At 39.4% G+C, this 19,075-nt stretch overlaps 1 protein-coding gene across 2 annotated transcripts in view; it reads left to right on the top strand.

The window, feature by feature from the left end:
• NRK (Nik related kinase) overlaps positions 1–15,588 on the top strand; it is a 212,176-nt gene extending 196,588 nt beyond the window's left edge. For both annotated transcript variants that reach the window (XM_069942941.1, XM_069942940.1), the window contains exons 30-32: positions 415–574; positions 10,499–10,638; positions 14,411–15,588. In XM_069942941.1, the coding sequence (XP_069799042.1) occupies positions 415–574; positions 10,499–10,638; positions 14,411–14,494 (384 nt within the window). In that variant the 3' untranslated portion in view covers positions 14,495–15,588. The remainder of the gene's footprint in view (positions 1–414; positions 575–10,498; positions 10,639–14,410) is intronic.
• Positions 15,589–19,075: the final 3,487 nt, after the last annotated feature.

Genomic DNA, 19,075 nt, shown 5'->3' on the forward strand with positions numbered 1-19,075 from the left:
GTCATTTCAAGAAGCCCCTATACCCCATATATTATGCAGGTCATCAGGGGTCCCCAATCAACTCCCTTTAAAGCATATTGCCCATTTATAAAAATCCCCTCTGCCCCAATAGGTCCATAATTTTCTTGCCTAATCCTCTACTCTTATAGTGGGGATTCCTTTTATTAATCCAAGAATAAAAGGGTTATGAATGAATTTCCTTTCATCTGCAGCATATTCAGCATACACTTACTGCAGCAGTAACAGCTGATCATAGGGGTTCCCTGAGGGTGAGCTCTGGCCTGCTATACTCATGACCTGGTTAGGCCTTATGAGAGAGATATGTGCTGCCCTGCAAATGGCTGCCTTGTATCTATGTATTGTGTTATAATAATCCTAATTTTTTTAAAAAATGTTTGACTATTATCATTTCAGATCCAGGGAAATATCCACCCTCATGCAATTATCATTCTTCCCAACACCAACGGCATGGAGCTCCTGCTGAGTTATGAAGATGAAGGCGTTTATATTAATACATATGGACACTTCACAAAGGAGACCGTCTTACAGTGGGGTGAAATGCCAGCCTCTGTTGGTGAGTATAAGATGATTACTTGTATTAAATCAATGGGTTTCCATAGGCTTTAATGTAGCACATTATTAAATGAACAAGAAGGCATTTTATTTTATTGTACTGAATGTGAACATAGCCTTAAAGGGGTATTCCCATCTTGTTAACCTAGTTAAACATGTAGCACTGGTCAAAATTGCCTCCTTTCCCTAATATACCTGTTCTTACACTATTATTGACAGCTTGTTGTCTAGGTTGTTGAACACTACTCTGCTCTAATATCAGAGATCAGGATGATATACTGTATATAGAGATATAGGGGGGAATTTATCAATGTGTGCCCAGGCATATGACGAGGGAAAAGGCACAGATTTCCTTTTCTCTGATGTATACTCCGCTTGCCTGATGGTTGGGCAAGGGGGCAAGGCAAGGCATGCTACCAGATGTAAATCATGGCAAAAATGTACACCTTTCAAATACAAAAAGAAAAAAGCCTGAGGAAAAAGCACGCTCAGCACATCCAAATGTATAAAGGAAAAATGTTTTAATATAACAATACAAGCTAAAACACACAAAAATACCCCTGATGAAGTCAGCCTTTTGCTGATGGAACGCATGGGGCAAAGTACATACCAGGGTCACTCTCATCCTATTCCTTACCTGCTATTGTGGTTTGTATATTTTGTGTGGATTGGGCATGTTCTATGTATTTTTTATGTACTATGTTTATCTTGTATTTGTCTACATGCACCATACATCTATATTTGAGTATAAGTGATGGATGTTAGATGTTCATATATGTGATGTTTATTCATTAGGAGTATTAGGATTTATTGTATCTTCCTCCTTGAATCAGGGTTTTATCACTGTATACATCCTTTTTGTGTGTTTTAGCTTTTATTGTTAAAAAAAAAAATCATTTATACATTTGGATGTGCTGAGCGTATGTTTTCCTCAGGCTTTTTCTCTTTTTGTATTTGGTAGCTCGCACTCCTACTTACTGTTACTTATTGTAGTGTGCGCATGCGTTGTATTTTTTCTAGCCCCTACAAGTTAGACTATATTAGTTTACATGGGAATTTTTCAAGGCAACATTTTGTGCTGCTTAATTTTCAGGTATATCTGTAATATCTGCACCCATTCAGACTTCTGTACCATCTCCCAGCCAAAAGATATGGCAGAGGCATGTTAAACGATGGCCCTGTTGTGCCTTGTCTGAACATAGCTCTATTCCTCTGCTGTGGTAATTTAATATGTACCACACCCTTCTCTTCCTCTGCTGAAATTCCTCTGGTTTTCTTCCTGTGATTGACAACCCTCATTACCACTAAAGCTTTTCCTGTTCCTTCTATATTTGGCTGGGATTTCAGAGTCCTTTCCAATCATTCCTGGGGCGGATTCTTGGCTTCCCATAAAGAGTTCACTAACCCAGCCACTAGTGTTTGCCATTAGTCTCTGAGCATGCTAGCCTTGTTATTCTGACCCCCCCCCCCCCCCCCTGCTATTTCCGTTTGACAGGTTCTGACCCTTGGCTTGTTAACTACCTGTATTTTTGTTTGTCGTGTCTGTGTTCTGTCCTCTTTCACCTAGAGTAGAGGCAAATAGGTAGGGGCAGCTGGGTGGCTCTAAAATTAGGGCTCTTTGTCCTTGTCTCCCTCCTTGCATTACTGCAGCAGCTGTTGGTATTACAATATCTTTGTGGTTGTCATAGCTCAAATACAGATAAAAGACTGCGAAAATAGGAGAAAACAGCCAAAAGAATGTCATGTTTCCTGTGCTAGCTCTCATTGGCACCATAATGTAAAATATATTCTTCTTTTTTTTTTTTTTTTTTTTACAACTCGTGCATATCAGTGGTGCCAGACATGTCCAGCAGCTACTTATCTGTCTCTGCCTCAATGAAATAATATTCTTATTTGTCAAAAATACAAATGCTGATGGCTGTCTGCAGAAGGTCATTTATGATGCATCTATAGTCAGCTTTATTAGAATAAAAGGAACCAGATCATATTGTGCAATGACTGCCATTACTGGTGACTGCACAATAAATTCTTATATTGACCGTCTACATTTAATTTTTTAATCTCACGTTCTTTAATTTGTCCAGACATAGAGCTGTCAGCAAAGCCAAGCACAACCAATGGGCTCAGATACCAGTCTGCCATAATGTCATGTGATGCCTACCAGTAGGGGTCTTCTCACTTTAATTAGTTTTCACAGGCCATAATGTGACCTTCAGAACTTTGTTCAATAGAGGGCATTAAATGAATTGTGATACATGACACATGGAAATAGAAAAGCTACGACCGTCATTATGATTTCATTTACACACAAGCCAGCCCTTTTAATTAAACAATGCTCATTACTTTAATAACTGTGTTCCCTAATTGATCGTATCACAGGCATATCTAATGGTGCTCCAAAGTGAGTCTATTAATTATATATGTATCTAATGCTGCCGCAGACAAATTACAGCCCGGTGGAGTCTTCTACTTTTCAGTAATTTAATAATGTCTGACTTTAGAAGAAATAAGTGAATTCCTCTTTTTATTAACTGTGCAAGATAACATTTGAGCCTTAAAGGAAACTGGTCAAATTGAAAATGCTGTCCAGTCTCCTGTTAAAGTCAATGGGAGTTGTGCGAATTGTATGAAATTTCAGCTGTTTTCACGTACCAGAAAATCTGCAACAAACTATTAGCTGCAAATCCAACCAAGTCCAAACCAGGAGTCGGTCTAACACATGGCAGAGGTGCAAATCTTTCCATTAAAATATTTCCTTGGTTTATGTTCTACTGCTGTTTTAGGATTTAAAATAATAATGTCAAATAGTAACCAAAATACTGCTGGGTAACATTTTTGCATGGCCTGCGGACATGGCCTGCCAATGGATCTCATGACCTGAACTGATAGCTGAAAGGGTCCATTTTCACAGAAAGATTATCTAACAGATTATCTGCCAAAGATTTGAAGCCAAAGCCAGGAATGGATTTGAAAAAAGGCGAAATCTCAGGCTTTCCTTTATGACCTGATCTCTGTTTATAGTCTGTTCCTGGTTTTGGCTTTAAATCTTTGGCAGATAATCTGTCAGATAATCTTTCTGTGTAAATGGATCCTTCGTTTGGGTCCGTAATAGACAGGGGAAGAAGGTGGCATATCAGGAGAAGAAGGTAAGTTTTCTAAATAAATGTGTTTGCAAAAATAGTTAAAATTGTAGGACATGTCAAGTTAAATATGTTAGTTGGGATGGGAAAACCCCTTTAACCCCTAGACGACCCTGGACGACGACCCATGACGTAACCTTACGTCCTGGGTGTTTCTCCCGCTATGAAGCGCGCTCCGGAGCAGAGCGCGCTTCATAGCAGGTGGGGGCTGGCTGCAATCAGCAGCCGGGACCTCACCGGTAATGACACGCTGCAGCTGCGCGACCGCGGCGTTTAAGTGTAAGTGACAGGGGGAGTGTGACTGCGGGGGTCCCGATCGTTGAAACGGACTGCCGGAGGTCTCTCACCTGCCTCCGTGCGGTCCGATCGGCGATCTGCTACACTGAGCCTGCACAGGCAGGCTCAATGAGCAGATCGCCGATAACACTGATCAATGCTATGCCTATGGCATAGCAATCATCAGTGTAGAAATCACACAAGTGTATGTACAAGTCCCCCAAAGGGACTTCAAAAGTGTAAAAAAAAAAAAAAGTTCAAAACACTATTACACTACCCCAAAGCCCCTCCCCCAATAAAAGTCTAAATCACCCCCCTTTCCCATTATATAAATAAAACATATAAAAATGAATAAATAGATAAACATATAATATACCGTAGCGTGCGTAATTGTCCGATCTATTAAAATATAACAAGCGTCATTGCGACCGGTAAACGGCGTACACGAAAAGAGGGGAAAAATGCGCAGATTACCGATTTTATGTTACATTATATATTAAAAAAAATCAATAAAAAGTGATCAAAACGTCCGATCTTCACAAATATGGTATTAATAAAAACTAGAGATCATGGCGGAAAAAATGACACCCCATACAGCCCCGTAGGTGAAAAAATAAAACCGTTATAAGCGTCACAATAGGCCCATTTTATTAATATTTAATTGCCAAAAAAAAGGATTTCATAAAAAAATACATATATAACATTAGAGAATCTGTGTAACCTGCATATGGTTGTGTTCAGACTGACCTATAGAATAATAGTGTCATGTCGCTGTTACCATATAGTGCATTACGTAGACACAGGAACCCCCCAAACGTTACCATATTGCATTCTTTCTTACGATTTCACCAATTTATATCTTCATAAATAATATATTTGGAATTCCTTCATACATGTTATGGTAAAATGAATGACGCCATTCCAAAGTACAACTATTCCTGTAAAAAACAAGCACTTACATGGCTTGTAGATAGAAAACTGAAAACTGAAAGCGGTCCACTGGGTCATTTTGGGCCTGGTCCTCAAAGGGTTAATAAAGGTATCCTTTTGTATTGTTGTATAGGTATTATTATTTCTGTGTTACCAGCGTGTTAGGTGGCCCAGCAGTTCCCATCCCTGCACCTGTGTTCTGTGTATCAGGGTGGAGGTGTAATAAATGGTTTGGCACAATCCTCACATTCCTTTTTGCATACTACAAGCTGTTTAGAATGTCACTGTTATATTATATGGGAGATTAACATGGTTACAAATCCATTACCATCAGAATACTCAACACAGTTGTTTTTTATTGCTCCCAAAATTCCTTTCCCTATAGTTACTATCTGGCTGTATTTTAACATAGTACATTCATTTGGTTACAAAAGAATTCCAAAGTAAACCACATATTTTAACCACATTTTGTTGTAAAAGAATCTGACCTGCCTTCTTTACCACACTATTGTGTTCTCGGCATAACAACAATACTGACATTGGCAGGCATGAAGATTGTGATCCCAGATCTATTAGTAGGAACAGTAAAGAAAATAGATTTAATAGATTTAAAAAACTAAGATTTTTTGTGTTTATTTAAAGGGGTATTCTGCCCAGGCCCTCCACCGACAATGTGTTCCAAAGCATGTTTCTCACCACCCCTCCACTGGGTTTTTAGAGACCTCTCCCGCACTGTTCGGTACCTCTGTTCCAAGTTTTTGGAAATCAGGTACTATATTCAAGATGACACCTACCCGGAGACTACACCTCCTGGCAAGTGGCGCACCTCCATAATAAGATGCAGCAGAAAGCGAGAATATAGATGTATATAGATGATTTGAAGAGTCGCAGAGCTTTCTGGAAGGGACTACAGCAGTTAGGGACCATGCTGTAGTTATGCACGTATATATTGGTAGTAGATGATGTTGTGGGGTTCGGCATAATAAAGAGTAAAGGGTAGTCTGCTTACCTCTACCGAGTGCCGCTACTGCAAAAGTTTTCACTCCTGTAACCAAGCAGTGAGACACAGAGAGCAGCAGACAAACAGATAAGTGGCGAGATGTGATCCCCAACCTTGGGGGCCTTCTCCTTCAGGGGCAGATTAACTTTACCATAGGCCCCGGGCTGTTCACAAAGCCTGGGTCTCCCCACCCCAATGCAACTATGGCAGTACCAGCATGGTGTTCATAGTATAGGTTAGATAATGTCATGGTGCCCAGATTTGTGCAGAATTGCAGCACATTTTTGCAAATCATGGCAGAACTGTAGCCAGGAGATAATACACCACTGAAATTCTAAGTACGTTTTTGGTGGCCCTGGGCCCCCCAGGAGCTCAGGGCCCTGTGCTACCGCCCAAAACTGACCTATTATAATCTGCTACTGTTCTCCTTTTCTTCTCCTTTTGATCCAGATGAGCACTTTTTCTACTATAGCTATAGATTCTAAATTCATTCAGATCCCAGACCAAAGACCAATAGTCATTCATACATTAAATCAAACCCCCAAATTGATACAGACCTAAAACCCCAACGTTAATAGAGACACATCAAGACCAAATGCAGTGGTTTTTGGCATTAATGCAGAAAATAACCAGTGAGTAAAAAACGGTGAATTACACTAGTCAAGCTCAATATTTTTTACCAGAGCCTTCTCCTTTAGTAATTGCTGTCTGTGTTACCCATTCAATGCTTACCTCATCTTCTTCACTGTGTCAACATGATGAGATCTTGTGATAAGAACATGACCCCCCCCCCCCCCATTCTCATCATTCTCTATAAGGTCATCAGCCAAGAGGGAGTTGTTGATTTGGGGAAGTAACTGTCAGACTTCATTTTCACAGTAGCTATCATCTTTTTTTACTACAAGATTTTGGACTCTGCAGTGCTAGCATTATTAGATGAATGGTTCTTACAGTACAGATGAGTGCCTTGGTGTGACTGATTGAAACACTCTATGGTTGAGTTATTTCGTGAGTTTGAGGAAGGAACATACATTGGTCAATTTGGCCTTGATGTGGATTATGTGGAATGACTTTCCACAGCCCATCTGGCATTTGCCAGAAATGCCAGATGGCTGGTCTGGCCTTGTTTTCGTGTGATGCTTCATGGCCTGGTGCAGCTTCTCTAGCTCAAACAGCTTCATATGCAGACAAGCGCTTTCAGTACTCTTGCAGGCTTTCTATAAACAGGATTACGACCAGTAAGATGAACATTTGTCTGTGCAGCCATTTCACCAGTGTGTAAACAACAAAGATCTGTGATAAAAGGTTCTTTAAAGGCAGCAAGAGGCTATTTATACAGTCAATATTTGACTTTTCCCTTAGAGATGATGCCTAATGTTAATCAATAGCTTAATCGCTTTCAACCTTCTGGCGGCTGTGTGCAACCATTTTTTCCAGTATCTGCCAGGATGGCAGGCATGATCTTAGTAGCTGTTGAAGAATATACACAGGCCGTATTTTATCAATGTTTACAGTCAGCTGTAATCTCCTATGGACGCTGAGACTCTTTTATTTAGCCCGATCAATTTGTGAGAATACATTAGCGGATTAGCAGGACAGGTTTTGGATTTTGATTTTCTTTTATATTGCAGTTGAGTCTATCTCTTCAAATCCTGATGTGCTTTAGTCAATGATCACAAGATAAATATTGTGTGCTTCCTATGGAGGTAACAGGTGGAATCCTTACGTCTGGTTTAAAGGATGTGCACACTTCTGCAACTACTTTTTTTTATTGCTTGTGACGTTTTGCAAGTACTTTTTGTGTATACGGATTTTATGCAGTAGTATGTATTTTCATGGGTACGGACAATAAATAAAGTTAGTAGTAGTCTGACCCTGCGTTACATTTAGTGCTTTCTCCGTTGTGACCACCTTGCTTTTTCACTGACTTAGGAAGACTGCTGCACTAGAAGTACAGTACAGTGCTGGACTGGGGTATCTGGGGCCTACCAGAGGAAATGATCCTGGGGGCCCACCATTGAAGAACCAGTGAGAAACGACATGTCAGTCAGTGTTTCTCATCTGATGGGCCAGTCCGACACTGGTACAGTACATCCACAAATGTACTAGAATTGTGACACACAGCATATAAGACACATATATTGATGCCTTAGCGCAACCATAATGTAACTGTATGTCATGGCAAGCAGCAACTTAATACACCATGATGTACAGTTACATTGTGGGCATTCTATGGGCTCTGAGGCAAAGCTCACAGGATCGGTGATGGGAACTCGCTGTCAAACACAACTGTGCTTCTGCCTCAACTGCCAGACTGGCAGTATAACTCCATAGATACTGCTGCCAGATGGTTACCATGGCAGCCAGAGAACAAATGATGGCCTCCAGCTCTGACAGCTATGGAAGCCTGTGAGGCCCAGCCAGACTCTGGGATTCAGTCTAACTTTCAGTGTATGGCTGTGTTCCCGCAACATCTTTTTTAGGTTAAAAAACAGCTATTTCTTTTTTAATAATAACTTCCGTTAATAATCATCATAAGTGCCCCTGAGTGTAAAGAGAGCAGCAGTATGCATAAAACAGTTTTTGCTCATTTGTTCTAAAAGTCTGGCACGTTTGCAATAGTAAATCTGGGCCCATGAGTGTTACAGAAAGAGCCAAGGAAGCCTGCGGTCAGATGTGCATGATGCCGGTCTCCGGGTCTGGTAGAACAGCTGTCAGGGGACCCTCGGTCTCCCACTACGTAGTAATCCCAGAGATTAACCCGTCCCTTATCAGGTATTTAAAGCATATCCTATGAGAAAATTATACTTTGGATTTACTGGAGAACAAATGGAGGTGATGGAAAGACTACACCGGTTTATGGAGCTATATTTACAGGTGATATTCTTTTGGAGGATAGGCATGGTTTATCAGCAGTTATATATTATAATATGCTTGGAAGATTTTTTTATGCATTTATTATGCTTTTATACTGTATAATCTATCATCACGTAATGAGCATAATAACATCCAACCATTGTATATTACTCTGATACTATTGCTCAGCTTTGCTCCCCCTTTTTAGAGCCACCACGGATTGTAAATGACCTTTCTAGGTAGGTTTTCTAGGACTATTTCAGAGTCAGGATGAGGTCACGTTGACAAGCAGATGAATTAGTTATGATCATTCATGTATAAACACATTTACTATAAATAATCCCACATCAAGCCTATGAAAGGACGTTCCATGATGTGGTCTGAACATGGCATCAGGTGCAGGTCTGTGGATGTCATACTGAGTTCCTATGCCTCATTACACTCAGCTGCTCTACACTCTTGGCCGCAACCTCCAACGTACTGTATTATAAATTTTGTGCAGATCTTCATATTTGACCCTGCCTCCCTTGTGCATACCCTAATGTCACTAGAGCGGAGCCCTGGTGAACTGATTCTTTGAAATCCATAACTAAATAATTTACAAGGGGTTGCTAACAGTAAAGTAAGGCGGCAGGCTGCCAGCAGTCACATTGCTTTTTCATAGACAATGTGAAGCTCTGCCTCCATTCAGTTAACATTTTGACTATAGAAGTCATTGCCAATGTTTCTGAGGTGATCAAGCATTTAAAGGGTTTTTCTAATTAAGACTTGGTCAGCCTAGTGCAGCACTGGGCTGATGATTCCATACAGAATGAACAAAGCCGCGGGTCACTTGCCAACCCACGGCTATGTTCAAAACTAGGGGGGGGGGGCACAGAGATTTATTCTTCAGGCGGACGGTGGAATCTGCCTGACCATAGAATAGAGTCTATGGCACGGGCGGAGATGCGCACCGCTGTGAGTGGAGGCGAGCTATGGAATCCTCATTGGGTGATCCGCCCGGATTCCTTAGTGTGCACATACCCTATTGCTGCTTTTAAGGTGAGCTCAAAAGATGCGATCAACAACATAAGAACAAATTGTCGTTTTGTATTTGATCGTTGCTGGGTTTACAACAGAAGATTATTTAACGTTTTTGGCCCGATAATCAGCCCTTAAGCTTAGATTGTCTTATATTGGTCTTAGTAAATCTGTGCCAGCCTGTTAAAGGAGAAGTCCGGCAAAAATTTTTATTAAAGGGATCCCGCCTCCTTTACTGAGTGGCTGAGCGGACCTGAGACGTCACGTCTGGAGTACCCCTTTAAAGTATTGTATTAACCCCCAAAAGTTATACAAATCACCAATATACACTTATTACGGGAAATTGCTTTTTTCCCTGCACTTACTACTGCATCAAGGCTTCACTTCCTGGATAAAATGGTGATGTCACGACCCGACTCCCAGAGCTGTGCAGGCTGTGGCTGCTGGAGAGGATGATGGCAGGGGAACACTGAGGGACACAGGGCACTGGAGAGACAATGAACATCTCTCTGCCATCATCCTTCAGGACTTCTCCTTTAAATTTTGGGGACAGTACATAATGAATTTCCATGGAAAATATTTTTTGGGTCTTTACAAACGCTTAAAGAATATAAATTTCAATGTATTTTATTAACTAGTGGAACACATCAGTCTTATTGAATACAATAAATCAAATGTATAAATGTATGAAATTATTTTCCAGCATATCTTCAATCTAATCAAATTATGGGCTGGGGTGAGAAGGCCATCGAGCTGCGTTCTGGAGAGACGGGGAATCTAGAAGGAGTATTCATGCACAAGAAGGCTCAGAAGTTAAAATTTCTGTGTGAAAGAAACGACAAGGTAAATCAAATGTATGAATGATATGAACTATTTATGAGCAAAATAAAGGAAATATATGGAGCTCATAAGTACTCACTGCCGGGTTGTTAGTCAGGAGATTTATGTAGTACATTTCCTTAGCAGACATACAGCATAGGAGATAATTATTTAGAGTGAAAAAGTTGGAAATTTTTTGCGTTCTAGAAAACCAATAGCTTAATATTAATTGTTTCTTCCATTGCTCATACAGCTAGATTACTCCTTGAGAAGCATTTCTTTTTCTTTCCATTCTGTTCCGATATTTCTTGATTAAACATGTTTTTGGCAAGGCTGCATGACAATTTATGTGGCCATTATAGGGGTACTCTGGAGGAAAAAAAATGTTTTCAAATCAACTGGTGTCAGAAAGTTAGACAGATCTTTAAATTACTGCTATTTAAAAAAAAAAAACTCAAATCTTCCAGTACTTATCAGCTGTTGTATTCTATTCAGAAAGTGGTGTATTCTTTCTAGTCTCACACAGTGCTCTCTGCTGCCACTTTTGTCCATGTCAAGAACTTTCCAGAGCATTTATAAATCCCCATAGAAAACACCTCCTGCTCTGGACAGTTCCTGACATGACCAGAGGTGTCAGCAGAGAACACTGTGTGAGACTGGAAAGAATACACCACTTCCTGCAGGACATACAACAGCTGATAAAGACTTAAAGACTTTTTTTTTTTTAAGTAATTTACAAATCTGTATCATTGGCACCAGCTGATCTGAAAACTATTTTTTTTTAGTAACCCTTTAACTCTTTAGCAACCCTTTAAAGAGAAAAAGTGTCTGCTTTTTCTGTTTAAAAAGACATCCGTTATTGCTGCAATTTAACTGACTGCAATGCGTTGAAGTCAATGGAACGATGGTCGTCCAATGCACACAATGTACAAAATGACGGATGCTATCTGTGCGGATGTCAAAACAATGAACATGTCAATTATTTTCTGACGTCTTTTGCGGATGTTATTTTTTAGTTGTTCACACACAGTTTTTCTTTTTTCACTGTCCTTTCTCCATTTTTACTATTAAATTCAATGGGCTTTTCAACTAAAGACACAGCCAAAGGCCAATCATCCACCTAAACTAGAATATTGTACCAGCTGCTGTTATTGCCAATCCTATGCCAAAATAATGGATGTCAGTTTGGACCCAAAACGTTATTTTAAAAATTACAATCAGACAAGAAAAAACGTTGTGCGAACAAAGTCTTTATAGAGCCTACAGTGGGTTCAATACTAGGTAAACAAATTCATATATAGTTTGCTTCCCCTTGTGGTGGTAGCCATGCAAATAAAATTGTAGCATGTGACTGTGACTGTCTAAAGCAGGGCATGTGTCACAGTTGTTATGGCATGCTGGGAATTGTAGTTCTGTAACAGCTAGAGGACCCTAGGTTAGGTAACATCGGTCTGTAGAAGAGCAGAAGCTGTCATAAAGTTGAACCTCCAATCCTCATACAAAGGCACTATAATTAATGGAATTATGAATGTCTACACAATGACTAGCTCTACAGACAGACTTTATTACATGGTTTTATGATATTATACAAATAAAAATGGAAAATAAAATCATTAAATTTTATGATGGCTTATATAAGTATAAATTGTGTATTCCTCCAAAGCATAAAAGAACGTGTTGATGTCAGCGTGAATAATCCATCCAGCTCTATATTTTAGGAATTATGATTTGATTGCCTATAATTGGACATACTGAGTTTGGATGACTTACTTGTCATTCTTTTCACACCTTGGGAATCGCAAACCGGATTTGGCTAATAAATAAGATAAGCTAATGTCCCTGTCACCAAATGAACTCCACTGTCATTCCATAATTCTGCCATGTAATCTCAGCACTCCGTTCTGCATGTGAAAGGGACATATCTAATAAACCGGACAGGGGTTGGACACTAATGGCAGCCGTCTGCCCGACCCAGGGTTATTTTCTTTATTGCTTTGAACTCTTTATGAAAATGTATTTCTGGAGGGGAAAGCTGTCACAGACTACTCCTCTTAGATGAGATTCTTCCCTATCCAGACCCAGTCTATTTAAAGCTCAGACATTTTATCTTTTAACAAGATGAAAAAAACTGCATATTAGACTCTACTAAAGTCATATAAGTCCATTTATGAGAAGTTTCCTAAAAGGCGTTATCCCATGAAATTAGGCTTCGGAATGATACACATTATTATTAATCGTAAACCATAGGCCGAAAAACAAAGGTGTCAAACAAAGTCCAGACAGACAAGAACATTAGATTTCCTTTATATGGGTGGGTTCACATTGAGGAATTCTCGCGGATAAACTCAGCGGAATGCCGCCGGCTGTACGCGCTCACGGATGTGCGCCTTTCCACCGACTCCATAGACACCATTCTATGTGCCGGCTGATTCCGCATTCCGCCAAAAGAATTGACATTTCAGTTCTTTCGGCGGAATACGGAATTAGCCGGCCCATAGAATGGTGTCTATGGAGCTGGCGGAAAGGCGCACGTCCATGAGCGCGTACAGCCGGCGGCATTCCGCTGAGTTTATCCGTGAGATTTTCTCAATGTGAACCCACCCTAATGAATAAATTGGTAGAAAGAATAAAGGACCATAGGCCAACTAAACAGCCAACTAAGATGGTGTGGGGGCAAAGAAGGCATGTTAAATTTCAACACCCATGCATTTTGTTCTAAACCCAACATACATGTGCACGGAGGGGTTGGTATGGCTTGTAGGCTGAAGAGCATACAAGAGAGGGTTGGATCCCTAAAAGTCACGTATGTAGCCATAAATACGGTGTTATATAGCCCCCAGCACTGTTTACAGCCACATAAGCAATCGCTATTAGCGTTACTTTTTTCACCCAAAAATGCACTTTGCAAATGTCCTGAGGCATCAGGGTGGTGCTTAGCAACTAACTAGTCACGACTGGCAGCAAACATCTTTGGTAATTCGACCTCCCTGGGAGCGGCAGTGCTCAGGGACAGCCCCTCTGTGACGTGACGTAGGCTCCTATTGGCCGACACCCCCAGGCAGGCGTGATTAGCGTAGATGTTTCCCACCAGTCATGACTAGTTAGCTACTAAGGGACCGATGCCTCCATACAGTAGTTATGATTCTCATATATGGCGTGGAAGTGCATTTCTTGGCGTGCATTTTTGGGCTACATAAGTAACGCTAATAGTGATTACTTATATGGCTGTAACAGTGCTGGGGGCAATATACTAGAGCGCTGTATTTCGACTTGTCAAACGTTTTGATCAGTTGGAGTGTTTAGATGCCGACTAACCTGTGGCCCTTATAATAAAGCCAGTCTCCTGCATCTAGGCAAAGATCACAGCAAGCTGGGGAGTGAAGCACAAAGCCACGTGCTTCTCTCCCTCAGTAGGGATGCAAACAACCAGACCAATGAAAACATTTGTTAAATGACAGGGCAACTGTTTCAGTTTATAGCAACAAAAATCTCTGAGTATGGTTGGCCCACAAGCTGACCCAAGTCTGTATACTACAGCCGAAACCTGTCGTCAGAGACTGGTATCAGAGATACCTCAGATGCCAGCTGTTTACCCTCTGAATGCTAATTATCAATAGGGAGCACAGCATCTAGGCAGTTAGATGCCCGGTAGCGATCCCCACTGGTTTCAAATAGCCACACCTGTGATAGGCCATACTGTATACAGAAGATAGATAGATAGATAGATAGATAGATAGATAGATAGATTAGATTTTATTATATGATTATAAATTTACATAATTTCTTTCTATTTCAGGTATTTTTTGCTTCTGTGCAATCTGGAGGTGGCAGTCAGATTTACTTCATGACCCTTGGACAAAATGTTCTCTTCAACTGGTAACCAGGGGTCGAACACCTTGTGGACTGTAAACCAAAATGGTGGCTGTAAAACAAGCCCCCTTCAAGTGTGCACTATAAACCAAAGCAGGAGCGGAGGAGCTGCACCATGGGGATTTACATACTTGTTGAGTATGCAATAAGAAGAGACAGAAAAGTCAGAGAATGGCTTATAGCAATAATTGTATCTCTAGGTTACATCTACTATTTACAAGATGGATTTTGCACACGTAATTTTCATGAAATTGAAGAGTATTGTTCTCTGGCCGTTGGAATAGCTGACAGCTGGGGGTCATCGGGTTAATGTAGCAGAAGCACATTGGTTGATTTAGGGTTTGATATACTTATATCTGTACTTGAGGAAGCAAACATACACGCACTATACTGGTACAATATCATTTAACTGTATAAATCAGGCCTGCACGTATCTGACATAAGTAGGATAAAGGTGATTTTGTTTTTCCAGTAGCGAATAAGCTGGATTCTGAAAACACTTGCCTACGAAAGAGTAAAATTATGTTTTCATGTGGATGTGGACGTATTCTATTGTATTTATCAGCATTTCTGGAGGGTTTCCACCCTTAAAAGTCAGAATAGATATTAAATAGGTTTTCCACATATGATCATGCCATCAATGACGCAATAAAGATGTCGGGGGGGGGGGGGGTGTCTTTAAAGTTCTTTGTCTACATGAATTATCTCGGGGGGTATATACAGAAGAATTCTTTTTTCAGTTTTTATGATATGTGAAACAAAATAGGAATTATGTGGAGAATTGCTGGGATCTTCGTTCTACTCTGAGCGTATTTCTTGCACCTGGCTGTGATTGTCTCTTATGTTTTTAGTCTATTAAGCCTGACCTAATAGTATACTGGATTTATCGCACAGCAGACACAAACCTGTCCTGCTATACTCTATTGACAATTACATACACTGGTTTGTGATAGACGTGAAATAAAATGATCTAAAAATATGGGTTGTAGTATCAACCTACACCACCAGATAACACTATCATTTGAAACCACCCACACAAAAATTGGATACAATAAGCAGAAAAAATGGGCTTAGTTCATGAAAATACAAATAATTTTTATTATATATAATAGGTACCAATACATAAAAAGGTTTTTCCAATACTAAATGAAGTTAAAAAGTATGACCACAATAAAATTAATTATAAAACAGGTGTCTATAATGAAATATATTAACCACAACGGTTTTTCTATATGGGAATATATACATATATAAGGTGCTTTTAAGTCTCGAAATGCTCTAATACTGCCTCAGTTCCAATAAACACATAGGAAGCGTGCAACAGCGAAACGTACGTAGGAACGGCTCGTGCGGTGTCTGACATTATGGGTAGGTGCAATATGTTCTAAAATGTGATAATGGCCATTTGGTCTTTGCAGCCTATGTGTTTATTGGAACTGAGGCAGTATTAGAGCATTTCGAGACTTAATATATTTCATTATAGACACCTGTTTTATAATTAATTTTATTGTGGTCATAATTTTTAACTTCATTTAGTATTGGAAAAACCTTTTTATGTATTGGTACCTATTATATATAATAATTATTTGTATTTTCATATACTCTATTGACGTATACTGGGATCCATCAGTTTCTGATTGCTTGTCATAGAAAGTGCTACTCATGGATGTGAACATAGTCTGTGGCATATACTAGATTTATACTTCCAGCAGTATTATAACACTGAACCCTACAAACAAGTATATACATTTTATCAAATCACTGGAATTGCCCTTTAGGGTACAAACCCACACACCGTATACGCAGCTTATTTACTGCTGCGATACGCAGCAAATACGCAACAAATACGCAGCAGATTCGATCTAAATAACTGAACACAGCATCAAATCTGCACCACCAAATCTGCTTCAAATCTGCTGCGTTTTTGCTGCGTATCTGCTGTGTATAAGGTGTGTGGGTTTGTACCCGTAAAGTGTTTTCACATGTTGATGTCCCCCTGACAATACAAAGTTTGTCATGGTCCTATACCTGTCAGACCTTTTAGATAACAGGAATTTTACTGTATTGCTATCAATCTACTGCCACGGAAAATTCTCTATTCTGGGGGAAACTACCAAATTCTATGATATTGCACTTTTGTCTCAGACTTTGATCAGGCTCCACTGACACTGTAATATAAATCTTACTTGAAGGACAGGAAATTTTATTAAAATATAGAAAACCTGGTATGTAAAATATTCTTGTAATATAGTTTGAGTGACATTTAAGTTAGCAAATGAGAGCATGAAAAGTTAATCTTGTTATGTAGATGAAGAAACAATAATTCTAATTAATACAAACAGTAATTCAAGATAACAATAGTAATACAATAATACTAATACAGTAAAAAAAATAAATTCTTTTAAGAATTAGCAAGTGATTTTTTTGTAGATGGATGCCTGTCTTTGTGCTTCTCACAATGGTATTGATTTCACTAATATTGGAACTTTGTTTCACTTAATGGGCTAGTGTCTTTTATCAATCATACCGACCATGTAACCATTTTGCTCACACATGAATTTTGGGTTTTACAGGTGGAAAACATTCCAAAAATGGCTGTATTGTTTTACTGTTTGGTTTTATTGAATTTAATAGTAAAACAGAGCTGTCTGTATGATTTTTGTTAGCGTAACTTTTACGACCATATAATTGAATTTATGGTCCTTTTTTCTCTTTATTTTTGGCCTTAAAGAGACTCTGTCAGCAGGTTTATGCTGTCCTATGTCATGGTAGCATAAACTAGTGACCGATAGGCTGAACAGAATGATGTATTACTTACTTTGTTCTGTGCAGCTGATCCAGAGATATCCTCCTGAATAACATGGACAATAAGTAGTCCTCTCCATTATGTGCATGAGCCCTGTAGTCCTGGATATTTATGAGATGCAAAAAACTCCACCCACCAGCTGCTGATTAGCAGTTATCTATCCATTCTGTATATAGGCAGTCAACTGTTAATCAGCAGCTGGCAGGCGAGGGGATGGGTGCGGCAAGAATCCTATTCTCCTGCATATTAGGAGAACGGCTGAACAGAATGATGTAAGTAATACACTGCTCTGTTCAGCATTTCTGTCACTAGTTTATGCTTCCCTCATTTAAGGTGGCATAAACCTAATGACAGATTCCCTTTAAGTTAGGCCATATTCTCTTTAAACATCCAAACATGAGACTCAAAAATCAATGTGTGAACATAGCTTTACATGGTCAGAGCTGTAGATAGCTCGATGAAAATCGTAAATAGTTTCCATTGTCAGCATTTATCTTAACGTTGGTGCAGAATACACACGGCTTCCTAACTTTTCACAATGATATGTACTGTAGAATGTGAAAGCCTTTAATCTTCTTCTTAACTGTATAATTATACGTCATCTTAACCCTCAACCCTTGTTATTCTATGATCCTTACTCATCGCACAAACATTTAGAGCCGTTTCCCTAATGCAGATTTTTTCCTAGCTAGAAAAATAAATGAGTATATAATGTAAATCAATCTGCACTGAAAACTTAAAATATAGATTTTTTTTAGAAAGATGTTCCTCTTGCATCTATATGACCACAAAATATATATTCTTTTACTCATTTTGTAGATTCACCAATAACTTGCAAGAACATTATGAGGAGCTATGTGAGGGGGCACAGTTTAGTTAGGTCTACTTCCCCTGACGACATGTTCTATAGCTAATGGGAGTGATTAGGAAGTTGGCAAGTCTTAGATCATTTATATTTTGGCTAATCCCTAATATTCTCATTGTGAATCCATACTTTATTTCATTTTATGTTTATAGATACAGAACGGTGGAATTAGCAGCAGGGGGAATGGTACAAAAAAGTGGAAATTGTTGCCATTTTATCAAATTCTGGATATTTTTTTGAATGCCGATCCAGGGTGCATAACTAGACTATTGTATATTATCTGTCTTAGACCGATCTTACACATGGCGGTAAGAGCCTGCGGTTACTGGGTATGCTAAGCAGCAACTCCAAGTGTCATCTGCAATGATTAACAGGCTGCTGCAGACTCTTATGGCTACATGTAAGAGCAGCCTTAAAGGGACCCACCAACACCTGCAACTATAGTAAGTAGATGTGTTCTTATAGTACAGTAAACGTTAATATAATATTTGCGCAATGGAGGTAGCAAATAGTGGACTGATAATCTCTGAAGTGCGGTGATGAAAACCCACAAGATGATGTGGTGGAGGACAGCAACTAGAAACTACTATATTGTCTACTTAGTGTTTTTCATTTCTCAGTATAGTGAGATAAAATGTTAACAGATCTGCCTCTGGTTGAGAATACAAAGTCATATTTCTGTTCTTTATGGTTTTTCTTTAGATTTTTTTTATTCACCACCAAATTTTTCTAGGCTTGTCCCCGAAACGCGTAGACGTGCTGTTTTTAACATGGTTGTTGTTTTTTAATATGCTTTGGAATAAAGATTTTTGGACATTTTAACTCCTTCACGTTTTTTTGGAGCTGTGATTTCCTTCTACTTTTATGGACTATGTAGGAGAAGGTATGAGAAGATTAGGTCAGAAATGTATGGAGGGTGC

Source organism: Dendropsophus ebraccatus, chromosome 10 (genome assembly GCF_027789765.1).
Source record: "Dendropsophus ebraccatus isolate aDenEbr1 chromosome 10, aDenEbr1.pat, whole genome shotgun sequence".
Lineage (NCBI taxonomy): Eukaryota > Metazoa > Chordata > Amphibia > Anura > Hylidae > Dendropsophus > Dendropsophus ebraccatus.